Here is a 14,495-nt window from a genome sequence, read left to right as displayed (position 1 = left end):
GCGCCAGGTAGGCAGCACACCGTTCGACGATCCCTGTCTTTGTGACAGATTGCCCTATCTGTTCCCCTAATAATTGAGTCGCCCACTACCAGCACCTGTCTGGCCTGCCCTGCTCTCCTATTTCCCTCCTTACTGGAGCAGTCACTCCTCCGGCTTTCAGAGGACATGCCTGGCTGCAGCAGTGCTACCCCTGTACTGGCACCCCCCTCATCTGCCAACTTAGCAAACTTATTGGGGTGTTCCAGATCAGGACTAGCCTCCCTGGCACTCTTCCCTCTACCCCGCTTCCTAACTGTCACCCAGCTTGCTACTCCACTGTCCTGCAGCTCCATCCCACCATCCCCCCCCTCATCTGTCCCATTGAGCGTCTGCTCCGTGAGTAGAAGACTCCTCTCCATATTGTCTATGGATCTCAGTGTTGCCAGCTGCACATTTAGAGTCAGAATCTGGGTTTCCAAATGCACAACGTGCTCACATCTCGCACAGCAGTATGCACCCTCGATCGGCTGCTCAAGGACTGCATACATGTGGCAAGATGTGCACTGGATGGCATTAACAATCGTGGAGCACATTTCCTAATGGGGATTGCACCAGACAGAACAGTTCAATAAAAAAAATAAAAATAAATACAAAGTATTAATAAAAATCAGACAGCAATTCAGTAATTCCTCCCTTGGAAACTCCCTGACTCCAAAGTCACTGAATCACAAGTCACACTTACCGCCGTCCACACTTACGCTCAGGCCACACTCAGCTCGCTCACACTCGCTCTGCTGAAGATTTATAGATTTTTTTTTTCTCTAGTTCCCCTCAACAGCAATCAACCTTGCTGTTCAAATGCACTTCCAAAAAAAAAAAAAAAAAAGAAAAAGCTTATTTTCTTAGGGACTAATTCAGTTTTGAAGTGACTGAGGGTCCTATATATTGAGATCCCTCAAAAGTGATGCAGTTTTGAAAATTGTACCCCTCAACATATTCAAAATTGCTTTCAGGTAGTTTATTAACTCTTGAGGTGATTTTCAGGAATTAATCCAAAGTGACATGATCGTAAAGAAAACTTAATTTTTACCACCTGACTTGTCATTGACAACATCAGGACCACGAGACAAATCAAGAGCTCAGGGTGCCGATGAAGTTTAAGAGGAAGCTCCCACACTCTGTTAACCCAGATCTAGAAACTGTAGTCCCTAATTATAGCCGTATTTAAAAGGCTAAGCGGCCATTGTCGGTGCAATCGCTGATCGTGGCTGATGCAGCAAGTTGTTAGCTGTAGTGAACAGCTGAGAGCTGTTGTATTGTCACTCGGAGGAAGCTATTCTCTTGGATCATAGGTCAGTTTTAAGTCGTACTGGTGGTCATTAAGGGGTTAAGGTTATTTGCAAAGTTTGGAAACTATAATACATTTTCATCAAATACGGTAGATTGTTCCACAAAACATATCGATTTAAACTGAGATTTTCGTGGAATACCTCTAAGACTGGGTTCACATTACGTCCAAGCAGTCCGTTAACACTGCCATTAATCTCTATTTCGGGTGTGCGCTAGCGATGTGCCGTCATTGAGTGACGGGCCCTGGGACGCGGGCTACAGCGTTTCCGAGTCTGCCACCGCTAGCGCAGATAGAGCTAGCAGATGCTCTACCTGCGCTAGCATGTCGGCACTTGCGTTAATGCAGCCCGTTTAACGCTTGTGTTGAACGGGCTGCTGTTAACGCAATGTGAACCTAGCCTAATCCCTTGAAGCGATGCTTGCGCTACGACTAGCAGGACGTATTCTTAGGGCTATAGTTTGTACCAGAACAAAACTACCGTATATACTCGAGTATAAGCCGAGATTTTCAGCCCAAATTTTTGGGCTGAAAGTGCCCCTCTCGGCTTATACTCGATTCACGGTCGGCGGGTGAGGGGGAGAGAGGTCTGAGGCATACTTACCTGCTTCCGGGGGCTCCTGGCGCTCCCCCTGCCTGTTCCACGGTCTTCGGGTGCTGCAGCTCTTCCCCTGTACAGCGGTCACGTGGGACCGCTCATTAAAGTTATGAATATGGACTCCACTCCCATAGGGGTGGAGCCACATATTCATTTCTCTAATGAGCGGTGCCAGTGACCGCTGATAGAGGAAGAGGCTGCGGCACCCGAAGACCAGCTGTCCGGGGGAAGGAGCCAGGGAAGCCGGGAGCAGGTAAGTATGTCATATTTACCTGTCCACGTTCCACCCGCCGGGCGCCGCTCTGTCTTCGCGTCCTCTTGCAGTGACTGTGCAGGTCAGAGGGCGCGATGACGTACTAGTGTGCGCGCCGCCCTCTGCCTGAACAGTCAGTGCGGAGAGACGCCGAGACGGGACGCTGAGGAGCTGCAAGCAAGAGAGGAGAGTATGTCGTTTGTTTTTTTTTATTGCAGCTGCAGCATCATATATGGCACAGTTTTATATGGCACATCTATGGGGCAATAATCAACGGTGCAGAGCATTCTATATGGCAGAGCACTATATGGCACAGCTTTCTATGGCACATCTATGGGGCAATAATGAACGGTGCAGAGCACTATATGGCACAGCTTTATATGGAGCATCTATGGGGCCATAATGAACGGTGCAGAGCACTATATGGCACAGCTTTATATGGAGCATCTATGGGGCAATAATGAACGGTATGGAGCATCTATTTTTGAAATTCACCGGTAGCTGCTGCATTTCCTACCCTAGGCTTATACTGGAGTCAATAAGTTTTCCCAGTTTTTTGTGGCAAAATTAGGGGGGGGTTCGGCTTATACTCAAGTATATACGGTATATAAAATTTGCCTTTTGCTTTCATATTTTTGTATAATGTGTAATAGCATTTTTCTGAATATATATATATATATATATATATATATATATATATATATATATATTTTTTTTTTTTTTTTTTTTCTTTTTTTTCTTTATACATTAGACAAATATCAAGAAAAAAAAAGCAACCAAGCAAGGGGGAGTTGATGGCGACATATGCTCTTACAGACAAGCTGATATGACCACACCAATATTGCTAATCATGTTCCATAGTTATCTAAAGCTTTATGCCCTACATAATCCTCTGCTTAATAACCCTTTAAAGAGGAGAAAAAAAAAAAAAAAACCATATACAAGATTTTATTAGCCTATGTAAAATACCTACTGTCTTCTGAAGCAACAGAATCGCAATCAAATTTTCCATTTAGTAATTATGACATTGCATCCTCGATCATAAAACTATACAATGCATCAGTCCTCACTTACAGTTGGGAAAAACAGATACAATATGTTGAAAAATACAATATTATTAAATACACACATAGCATACGTACAAAAAAAAAAAAAAAAGGGGGAGAAACTGGTCTAAGTCAATTTCAGGTTTGGTTCAACTTAGAAGTCTAGAACCAAGTGCGCTCTTTGCCTCATGAACAGGATCTCTTCACTTATAGATGGTCAGCTTCTTATTTGATAAATGGCATCAAGCACACAAACCAATCTAAAGCATACTGTGCTTGTGACACTAGGGGTGGTACGTGACCATTAAGAGAAGACTTGTATGAGACATGTCCATGACGCTTCCCGTGGTCATAGAATGGTAGCGATGGAAGGGACCTCCTGAGTGATCTGGTCCAACCCCCTGCTGACCCCTGGTCTTACGCTGTGTGCCCATTATGACTTTTTGATGCTTTGTATTTTTGTTGCGTTGAAAACGCAGCATCTTACAGTTCCAACAAAGTGAGTCCGGGATCACACATACGCGAGATACGGCCGAGTCTCGCAGGTGAAAACCGAGCTCTGGTGACTGCACTCCAGAGCGGAGCGTGCAGCTCCATGTGTTGCTGTGCGGCTGCATGCTCCGCTCCGGAGTGCCGGCGCCAGAGCTTGGTTTTCACCTGCGAGACTCAGCCGTACCTCGCGTATGTGTGATCCCGGCCTAAATGGGATTTAGAGTAATCTCATGCCCACTGAAACTCACCGGCAGGTTTCGAATGAACAATGTCAATTTCTTGAGTATGCCAAGTTTTACTTGCGGATTTTTCCCCACAGACCTACATTAGATGCAGAAAATTAATCTACAAGTAAAAAATGTACATGAGGTTCAGTGGCAAATACCAAAGAAATAAGAAAAAAAAACAAAAAAAGAAAAAGTTAACGTAAAGCTTATGCAGAGCCATATTGGTCTTTGTTTTACCTGAAAATTCCTGTAAGTTGAGCACGCACAGACACAATAGTACAGATGGACCTCAAAGGAAAAAAGAACAAACAAAGCAGTGTCCATAAAATAAAGTCTCTAACAGTGCGAAATTGCAAATTGATTTTTATTCAGCAGCATACACTTTCTTACACCTCTCCATTAGTGCAGTTGTTTATACCCGTTCAATTTTTTAACATATTGCAACAATGTAGATTTCACATGAGCGGTATCAAAATGTAAAAAGCAACAGATCTGAAAAAGATGTTGTTTTTGTTATAGTCTTGGATTTCGAACCAATACAATTGCTTTTAAAGCATCACGTAAAAATATACAATATTTGTTGGATAGACCTATTTTATGTGGACGTCCAACTAAGGCCACAACCCAGTTTTCACAGAGTCGTTCCAGTCACAAAAACATAAATATATAAATTAAGAGGCTGAGTTTCCTGCACCGAGATAGCAGCTACCAGTAGTTATCAGTAGAGAAACTTTAAAAACAAGGTTTCACAATACTGGTTGAGTACAGTCATTTACTTTTATAGCATTGCACCGCTTTATGCTGCTCAGATAATCGATGCTCACATTGTGCTTCATTTTTTGACACAAGAATGCTCTGCCAACTTGTAGGACAATAAAAGGGTTAGGCTAACCTCAGCCTTTCCGCTCTCACATAGTGGGACAGCCAGCCGGTTTCCCTTTGGGCATGATCCCTCTAGTCAGATCCTCCTCATTACAATGTAGCGGGAACACAATCTGCCTCACTAGATTCCGCAATGGATGTACCCATAAAGGACATATCCCTGGTCATCCAGACCGTTGTCCCTCAGACATATGTGGTGAACAGGGATGAGGCTACCTACCCCCAGAACATGACCTCAAACCAATAGAAAGCTGAAATGCCCCATCACAAGGCCACTGCCGACTCAGTAGAACGCAAGAATCAAACAAAAATCAAGTGGAAAAGTGTAGAACGTATACAACAATAGGGCTCCATCACTGCCGGCATGTCACAATAGTAGACCATTTATTACATTTTTTGCCTCCATCCTGGTAAGATCATTGTATAAAAAGACGACACTAAAAACCATAAAAACAGCGAAGTAGCACATAACTGACTAGTGTGAATGTACACAGCTCTTTGGATGATGTATTGCATTTGGCGGCTCTGCGGAGCTTCAGGGATCCACCTATAGAGTGTAGGAAATGATCCACGGATCATTACCTGCTCAAGGAAGTGATGAGAAGGAAAAAGGCAAATCCCTTCTGCAAAAAGCTAAAACAAGGCCAGTGACTAACTTACAAGATATGGAAAGGCACAAATACTTTACTGTATCGTTTTTTGATCTTTTTTTTTTAAATGTGCCCTTAAGAGATATTTTCCTATACATGCTGCGTAAAATTGGCCCCTGGCAACAGATGAATAACAGATTATAGGATAAAAGCGGATAGCAAAACCCTACCACACAGGCCTAGTCTGACTGGACGAGTGTGCGGGTTATTGCGGAAAGCTAGCCATCACCTTGGGGTATGTGCACACAACGCCTTTTAGACACTGGCATACCTTGTTCAGTCATTCAAGAATAGGCTTCAGAAAAAAAACAAAAACGCTGGCGGTGGGATTTTTCCTGAAGCGTCTTTTCTGTTATCTTCTATTCTAGAACATTTTGAGTGGCTTCCAAGCAGAAGACGCCTGAAGAATGGTCAGGTTACTTCTTTTAAAGAGCTGCTCCTGCGTTTTTTTTGTTATTACAGCACAGAAGTAGCGCTACTAATCTAAGTCCCCTGTCCCTATTCTTATACACCGACACCGCTGCAGTCGGTCTGCAGCAGATTGTGACCTGCCAGACAGTGTTCGCTGGGCGATCGGGTAAGTCACAAGTCAATGGGAGCCGAAGGAGGCCCTCATATACTGACAGTGAGATGCTGGGAATGTTAACTCCGACTTCCGGTCAGTCTGACGTTGCGGCTGTAAGATTGCGGCTCGAGACTGGAGCAGCGCGAGCAGAGCTGAAGATGGCGGCTGGTAAGCATAAGACTAGGCTTAGGGAATTTAGATTAGTAGCCCCAATCTAGCACAGAAATACAAAAAAAAATAAAAATAACTGGGAGTGGTGATTGAACCACTTTCAATCTTTAGTAGCCTGAAGCGGATAAAAGAAGCTCAATAGACTGATCACAAAAACAGCAGATTGTTTTGACATTGTAATCCATATTCTTTTTTCACATTTATTGAGCGCTTTTTCAGTTAGGTTACCTGCCTGAAAAAGATGTTGTGTGCACAAACCCTTAATAAGCAGTTGACCAAATGCTTGCTCTATGTGCCCTCAATAGGGAAGAGAGAAATAAGCCGCTGCCAGACACTTATCGCAAAGGATCAGGCATGTTAAGTCAGCATGCCCGATTCTTCTTTCTAATAGGATATGCACCTGATTACGCATTAGATGAGAAGCCAGTTCTGCCCAAGTTCACCTGATTTGTAGGGCCAGCTTTAGTAATGTGGAGGAGGAATCAGATAGCTGGCGAAGTATAGGAAATGCCAACTCAATAAAAGGGATACAGCTATGGGTTTGAATTTACCTTTGAACAATACTACGCTGCACTCCTGATTAATTTTTTGAGCCCGGCTTTAAGCTTGCATATACCCTGGAGGTTTTCAGAGATTGAGACAGCTCATTTAGAAAAGAAATGAAGTGGGAGTCTTTCTCAGATTTCTTTGAATCAAAAATGACCACAATGGTAAAATGAGGCTCAGGTCGTGTCAGAAAATACGTACTTTGCACTTTATCATCATAGAAGTGGACAACCTTTTCATAAGAGTTTAGATCTGCACTCTTTTCAGTCATTATCATAATAACATTTGGCCAATGAACCGCAGGTCTCTCAATTGGAAGAGACACCACTGCAGGATATTGGTCAACCCCTTTTGGGGCTTCTCGGTAAGAATCCGGATGATGATACCCATGACCCTGAAAGCTCTCGGATCCTCGGTTATCAAAAATTAAGGACACGTTGACTGCATCGTATTTTCTAATAAAGCTGGATATTTTTCCAAAGTAATCTGGATTTGTTTTAGCTGTGAGGGTCTTCATCTCGGAGGTCTGTCTACTTAGTGCTTCATGGAAGTAAAAGCTGAACTTGGCAAGCAGGAGGTTTTTAAATTTCATGAGCCACGAGAAAAGATGAGGAGGCTGCACCGCTTTCTGAGACTGTCCTCCAAACAGATGTTTTTTGGTCTCCTTCTGTTTCTCAAATATCTGACCCCAACTTTGTAGCTTCGTATGAGCATTGTGCAAATTGACAAGGGACAGGAGGAACTTCCACTCAAATATTAGACTCTGGGCCTTCAAAAGATGCACCAAAACATCAACTTCGAGCTGGAAACCATTTTCCAGAGGCGACAATATAGGATGGTGAAACCTACCAAACCAGAAGAATAGAAAATGCATGGATTACTTCCAGAAGAAAGTAGGCAGCATAAGAAGGGTTAAAGAGGTTTTCACTTTTGTGCTTCACAGTTCTTAAACTACTTCTGTAATGTAGAATAATTCCAGATAGTACTCCTCTTCCTCTGCTGCAGTGATGACGTCACGTCATCAAGTCCCATCACTGCTGCAGCCAATCAGCGGGCTCACTGCACACAGCACAAACCACTGACTGCAGCGGTGATGTGAGCCGTCGACACAACATCACCATTGCAGATAAAAGTTATGAGACTGGACCAATGGCAGGAGAATGATAGTGGAAGGGGATCTGACTCCATTATTTTACATTACTGGAATTGTTTGGGGGTTCACTTTTCTAAAAATGGAAAGTACCTTTTATTACATATTAAAGGAATCTTCTGTCTTACATATTAGAGGAGTGAATAAATGAGACAAATGTTCTGATACGTTACTGTCAGATTATGGGCGAAACTTAAAATATGGCAGGTTTGGGTGAAGAAATACTTTACACATTAACATTGTCAATGACATGGTTGAACCTAGTGTTTGGCACACTCCAGTCCTCACGGCCCCCAACACATCATGTTTTCAGGATTTCTGTAGCACTGCACATGTGAGGGAACCTGTGGCAGTTTCTGATGCCTTGATAATACTTCCATCAACTGTGCAATACTAAGGAGATCCTGAAAACATTGTCTGTTGGGGGCCGTGAGGACTGGAAATTGGGAAACACCGCTGTAACCACCAATTTAGTGGTTGTAGAACAAAGGATCTGGAATAAGAAAATCGTTCCCACCTGGAGTTGTACTTCTTTAGGATGGTGTCTAAGATGTTCACAAGTTCCTCTGTGTTCACAAACTTTTGACTGCTTAGAGTGTACATTTTCTCATAGAAATCTGCAATTTCCATTCGAGCCTGAACAAAAAAGCAGAGTTGTTCTGATAGATGTGAAAGCAGTTCTTCCAAGTGAGGAGCTGTCCCACCAGTGGCATTTCTACCAATTGTGACTACTTTCTTCAGTTCGTTGAACAATGAGGTGTAATTCGTTCTGATAGAATCCTTCCTGCTGAAGAATGACTGACCACCTGTAAGACAAGACCAGACACTGGTGTGAGCAAAGGAGCCCAGGAGGACTCTGAAATATAACCAGTGCCATGCAAACATTCTACACTCAAGGGCGTACAATGGCAAAAGGCAGTTCTGAAGATCTTATCTACCAAACACTAGCACAGAGGAGGATCCAGCCATCCCCATCAAGAGAAAACTGATGACTTGCATACATAGTACACAGAAAATACTGGCCTAAGGCTCAAGAGGCTGATGTGTTCATATAGCAGATGGGTACATAGCAGCTGCCATCATTCACAGCACGTTCTCTGTATTGTTGCACCATTGGCTTGTCCAAGCAACATTATACGAGAACTGCACATTCACATGCAGACATCTGTGAGACTTAGTCCGAGCATGCCTGAAAAACATGACTGTCCATGTGTCCCCCAACCTGAACTCGACAGGGCCATATATGCCTATGAAGATGTCAATCTCAGGTCAGGAGACCCACAGTTTCCCACATGTCTGCATGAGCCCCAAATCTAATTAATGGGACCTGTGCACAATACTTCCTGGGAACTTGATGGTTGCCCTTCAACTGTACCACCCAGTTTGTGGTTGGGCCCCTCCATGCTTAAGAAGGAAACATGCTTCAACAACCCCTTCACCTCCATATTATATGTTGCCCAAAATTGGAATTTCCAACTTTGACATATCCCCAGGATCTAACTATACAGGGAGGCAGCTGCTGCATCCAGACAAGGAATGAATGAAGAGGTGGATGAGAAGATGTGCAGCCATCTCCGTTCCCGTCTATGAGAGAGACTGCATGCATGCCTCTGTGTGAAGTGTTGGGGTGCTGCACATTTTTTATCTGGAAGCATATAGACCCATCGAGTACATCTTATTCTGATTCTCAAAGTAGGACAGGAGCCTCACAGATCCATTTTACTCAATGAGTCAGTGTGCTGTCCAATAAAAGAAATAATCAGGCGGCAGGACAGGTGAATGCAGCCTTAGGATACATTCACACATTTGTGTTACCATCCAAGAGAAACCGAACACTTTTTGTCTGAAGTGGCACCCTAGTTGGGTTTTTTCTCACCTGTATTTTTCCCCACTATGGCAGGTAGGCTGGCGGGACTTTTTTTTTTTTATCCATAAGGTCTTAGGCTGCCGTCACACTAGCAGTATTTGGTCAGTATTTTACCTCAGTATTTGTAGCCAAAACCAGGAGTGGGTGATAAATGCAGAAGTGGTGCAAATGTTTCTATTATACTTTTCCTCTAATTGTTCCACTCCTGGTTTTGGCTACAGATACTGATGAAAAATACTGACCAAATACTGATAGTGTGACGGCAGCCTTAATGTATCAGTTAAAAACAAATGAAACTGTCAGAGTTTCATCCATGTTGTCATCCGCATTCCAGTTTGGTTTTTTTTATACGTCTGAGAGACATCAGTTTTTATACGTCAACATTTTAAAAGTGAATGATCAAATACAGTTTCTGAAGTTAATGATCATAATTTAGCAGTAAAAATCAGATGCCATAGATTATTCCTATGGGATCCAATATATTTCATGCACCCACAGACTTGTACAGACGACTCTCAGCCGATAATTGGAAGAGAATACAACTGCCCGAACTTTACTTGTCGTTACATTACACTCATGTGAACATGTTTTCAGCCTGTAATCAGTTTTATGTGGATCCACATAGACTAAGTGGCAGCTAAGAATCACAGACCAGGGACAAGGACCTGTTTTGTTTTTTTTTGCTTACATGGATGAATTAAACGATGGGTCGGACAGCACACAAACCTGTCACATGGAAATGTGAATGTAACCTTATGGAAACAAGCCAGCGAGTGTCCGGGAACCTCTACATGACAGCCCCAAATTTTAAAAAGGCATCTATGAGAAATGTATGGCATGTACAGCAGAGATGTCATAAGTGTTAAAAAGAGGCATACATGGGCCTTTAATAAACAGCATTTTTTCCTCATCATTTGTGATATGTCTCGATTTCTTCACAACCACTTTAAAGCTGTAATTTGGCTGTAAAGAAACAGTCACATTTCTGAAAGGCAGCATGTAGTATATACTAACGTCTAACTTCATCATCAATCTATACATTTGGATTTTGTACAATGGTCATGTTCTAGTTGTGTTATTTTATGGGTTGCAAACAACTCCATTAAAGCGGTCAGGTCTACTTCTTAACTTGAAAATTGCACCACTACCAGCCTCCGGCCCCTGCTTTGTGAGAGCGGTGCGCTCCTGGACATTGACACTCCAGACCAGCTGCATGTTTGCTCTTTGAGCCTGCTTTACAATGGTGCAAACAAACTGCTAAGTCTGGCAGTGGTGTACGTTATTAAGTAAACAGCCAGAATGAGGTCATAGGGTTGCCTGTACTCCAGGAGGAAGGACTGACAAGGACACAGTGTTACATGGGCTTCTTTTCTGCATTAATAGCTTTTATTAGGGCATAGGTCATGGCATGTCGCAGTGACATCCCATCACCTAGTTACTAAGGGTAGCCATCAATCACCACCCTCCGGGTATAGGTCATGGCATGTCGCAGTGACATCCTATCACCTAGTTACTGAGGGTAGCCATCAATCACCACCCTAAGGGCATAGGTCATGGCATGTCGCGGTGACATCCTATCACCTAGTTACTGAGGGTAGCCATCAATCACCACCCTCAGGATGTCACTGTGACATGCCATGACCTATGCCCTATTACCTAGTTACTGAGGGTAGCCATCACTCACAACCCTCAGGGCGTAGGTCATGGTGTGTCGCGGTGACATCCTATCACTTAGTGAGGGTAGCCATCGCCCACCACCCTCAGGGCGTAGGTCATGGCGTGTCGCGGTGACATCCTATCACTTAGTGAGGGTAGCCATCACTCACCACCCTCAGGGCATAGGTCATGGCGTGTCGCTGTGACAGCCAATCACTTAGTGAGGGTAGCCATCACTCACCACCCTCAGGGTGTAGGTCATGGCGTGTCGCTGTGACTTCCTATCACTTAGTGAGGGTAGCCATCGCCCACCACCCTCAGGGCGTAGGTCATGGTGTGTCGCGGTGACAGTATCACTTAGTGAGGGTAGCCTTCACACACCACCCTCAGGGCGTAGGTCATGACGTGTAGCGGTGACAGCCTATCACTTAGTGAGGGTAGCCATCGCCCACCACCCTCAGGGCGTAGGTCATGGCGTGTAGCGGTGACAGCCTATCACTTAGTGAGGGTAGCCATCACTCACCACCCTCAGGGCGTAGGTCATGGCATGTCGCGGTGACAGCCAATCACTTAATGAGGGTAGCCATCACTCACCACCCTCAGGGCGTAGGTCATAGCGTGTCGCTGTGACAGCCTATCACTTAATGAGGGTAGCCATCACTCACCACCCTCAGGGCATAGGTCATAGCGTGTCGCTGTGACAGCCTATCACTTAGTGAGGGTAGCCATCACTCACCACCCTCAGGGCGTAGGTCATGGTGTGTCGCGGTGACAGCCTATCACTTTGTGAGGGTAGCCATCACTCACCACCCTCAGGGCGTAGGTCATGGCGTGTTGCGGTGACATCCTATCACTTAGTGAGGGTAGCCATCACTCACCACCCTCAGGGCATAGGTCATGGCGTGTCGCTGTGACAGCCAATCACTTAGTGAGGGTAGCCATCACTCACCACCCTCAGGGCATAGGTCATGGCGTGTCGCTGTGACAGCCAATCACTTAGTGAGGGTAGCCATCGCCCACCACCCTCAGGGCGTAGGTCATGGTGTGTCGCTGTGACAGCCTATCACTTAGTGAGGGTAGCCATCACTCACCACCCTCAGGGCGTAGGTCATGACGTGTTGCGGTGACAGCCTATCACTTAGTGAGGGTAGCCATCACACACCACCCTCAGGGTGTAGGTCATGACGTGTTGCGGTGACAGCCTATCACTTAGTGAGGGTAGCCATCACTCACCACCCTCAGGGCATAGGTCATGGCGTCTCGCTGTGACAGTCTATCACTTAGTGAGGGTAGCCATCACTCACCACCCTCAGGGCGTAGGTCATGGCATGTCGCGGTGACAGCCTATCACTTAGTGAGGGTAGCCATCACTCACCACCCTCAGGGCGTAGGTCATAGCGTGTCGCTGTGACAGCCTATCACTTAGTGAGGGTAGCCATCACTCACCACCCTCAGGGCATAGGTCATAGCGTGTCGCTTCAAAAAACCTGATCTGCACATCCAAACATAGACACAGTGTGAACAGGTGCTGAACCCAGAGTCGCCAACTCGTATATAATCAAACAAATAGGGCAGCACACTGCAGCGCCAAAACATGCAAACTTGAAAACACGAAATTTTTTCAAAATAGCGTGTCGCTGTGACAGCCTATCACTTAGTGAGGGTAGCCATCACTCACCACCCTCAGGGTGTAGGTCATGACGTGTTGCGGTGACAGCCTATCACTTAGTGAGGGTAGCCATCACTCACCACCCTCAGGGCATAGGTCATGGCGTCTCGCTGTGACTTCCTATCACTTACTGAGGGTAGCCATCACTCACCACCCTCAGGGTGTAGGTCATGGCGTGTCGCTGTGACTTCCTATCACTTAGTGAGGGTAGCCATCATACACCACCCTCAGGGCGTAGGTCATGTTGTGTCGCTGTGACAGCCAATCACTTAGTGAGGGTAGCCATCACTCACCACCCTCAGGGTGTAGGTCATGGCGTGTTGCGGTGACATCCTATCACTTAGTGAGGGTAGCCATCGCCCACCACCCTCAGTGCTGCAGCCCAGCAGGCTGGGGTCACTAGCTCTCACCCGGCTTCTGGCCCAGGAAGCTCATGCTGTGATATGCCCTCTCCGCGGCCGCCAGGTGAGCCAGGGCAGCCAGCGTGTTGGACCAGGACGCCCCCGCCGCCTTGTTGGCTTCTTTCTCCCGCTCCACATTGTCCTTGGCCTTGTCATAGGAGAAGTGGCCGAGATGGGAGAAGAACGTCTGCAGCACACTCTGCTCGGCGGTGACCGGCGGCGCCTTCTGGGGGATCATCACCGACGTCGTCATCAGCAGCAGCAGCTCGTCGTCATCCTCGTCCCCCTGCTCCGGGCCAGCAGGAGCATCACCCGCTTGCTGGGGCACAACCATACAGCGAAAGAACGGAACACGGCCCCGAGCCCGCGAAAAGATCCAGCGCCGGGAAACTCTCCTGACACCGGACTGTTTACCTAGCCCACGTGACCGCGCAGGAAGAGTGACGTCACGCTGTCGTTCTGAAAAAACTTTATTGCTAACAGACATGGTGGCCACGTGTAGATTGTGCACAAAGCAACCAATCAGATCTCGTGCCCTTCCTCGTGAGGGGCACAGTATCACATGGGAGGGTCCTGGGGAGGGGGAGGCTCAGAATGAATCACTGACTGGCTGCACCACAGCCCCGGTCTAGCTGCAGGCGGCAGGCGGCAGGGCGGCGGGAGGGGGCAGCCGGGAGAGATACAGCGACACCGTGACCAAACTGACCAGCATCTAATATATAATTGCCTAGAATACTACTTCCTGCAATTTGTGCCAACTTCCGTGGCTTTGTCCGGAGCTAATGTCCGGAGATAAGTGACGTCAACAGTGTCCAGTGTCTGATTGGTTGCCGCCTGCTGCGAGCGACCAATCAGAAACGTGCCGTACTGTGACACACTCCGCCCGCCATTTTGGTGTGATTTTTGAATTTTTACCTCACAGCAAGTTTCTACTGCGTGGAGGCGGGCCCAGTGACGTTGCTCTTCAAGCTCCTGCCGAATTTCGTCAAAAAAAT

General features: G+C 46.0%; 1 protein-coding gene across 1 annotated transcript; it reads right to left on the bottom strand.

Annotated features, from left to right (window-relative positions):
* Positions 1–4,289: 4,289 nt before the first annotated feature.
* On the bottom strand, positions 4,290–13,947 carry KICS2 (KICSTOR subunit 2). Its single transcript, XM_069764698.1, has 3 exons — positions 13,510–13,947; positions 8,425–8,713; positions 4,290–7,602 (listed from the first exon to the last, which is right to left on the bottom strand). The coding sequence occupies exons 1-3, from the start codon at positions 13,832–13,834 to the stop codon at positions 6,792–6,794; spliced, it is 1,425 nt and encodes a 474-aa protein (XP_069620799.1). The 5' UTR covers positions 13,835–13,947; the 3' UTR covers positions 4,290–6,791.
* Between the last annotated feature and the right edge of the window lie 548 nt (positions 13,948–14,495).

Source organism: Ranitomeya imitator, chromosome 4 (assembly GCF_032444005.1).
Source record: "Ranitomeya imitator isolate aRanImi1 chromosome 4, aRanImi1.pri, whole genome shotgun sequence".
NCBI classification, from domain to species: Eukaryota; Metazoa; Chordata; class Amphibia; order Anura; family Dendrobatidae; genus Ranitomeya; species Ranitomeya imitator.
This window is presented reverse-complemented; position numbering and strand designations above follow the sequence as displayed.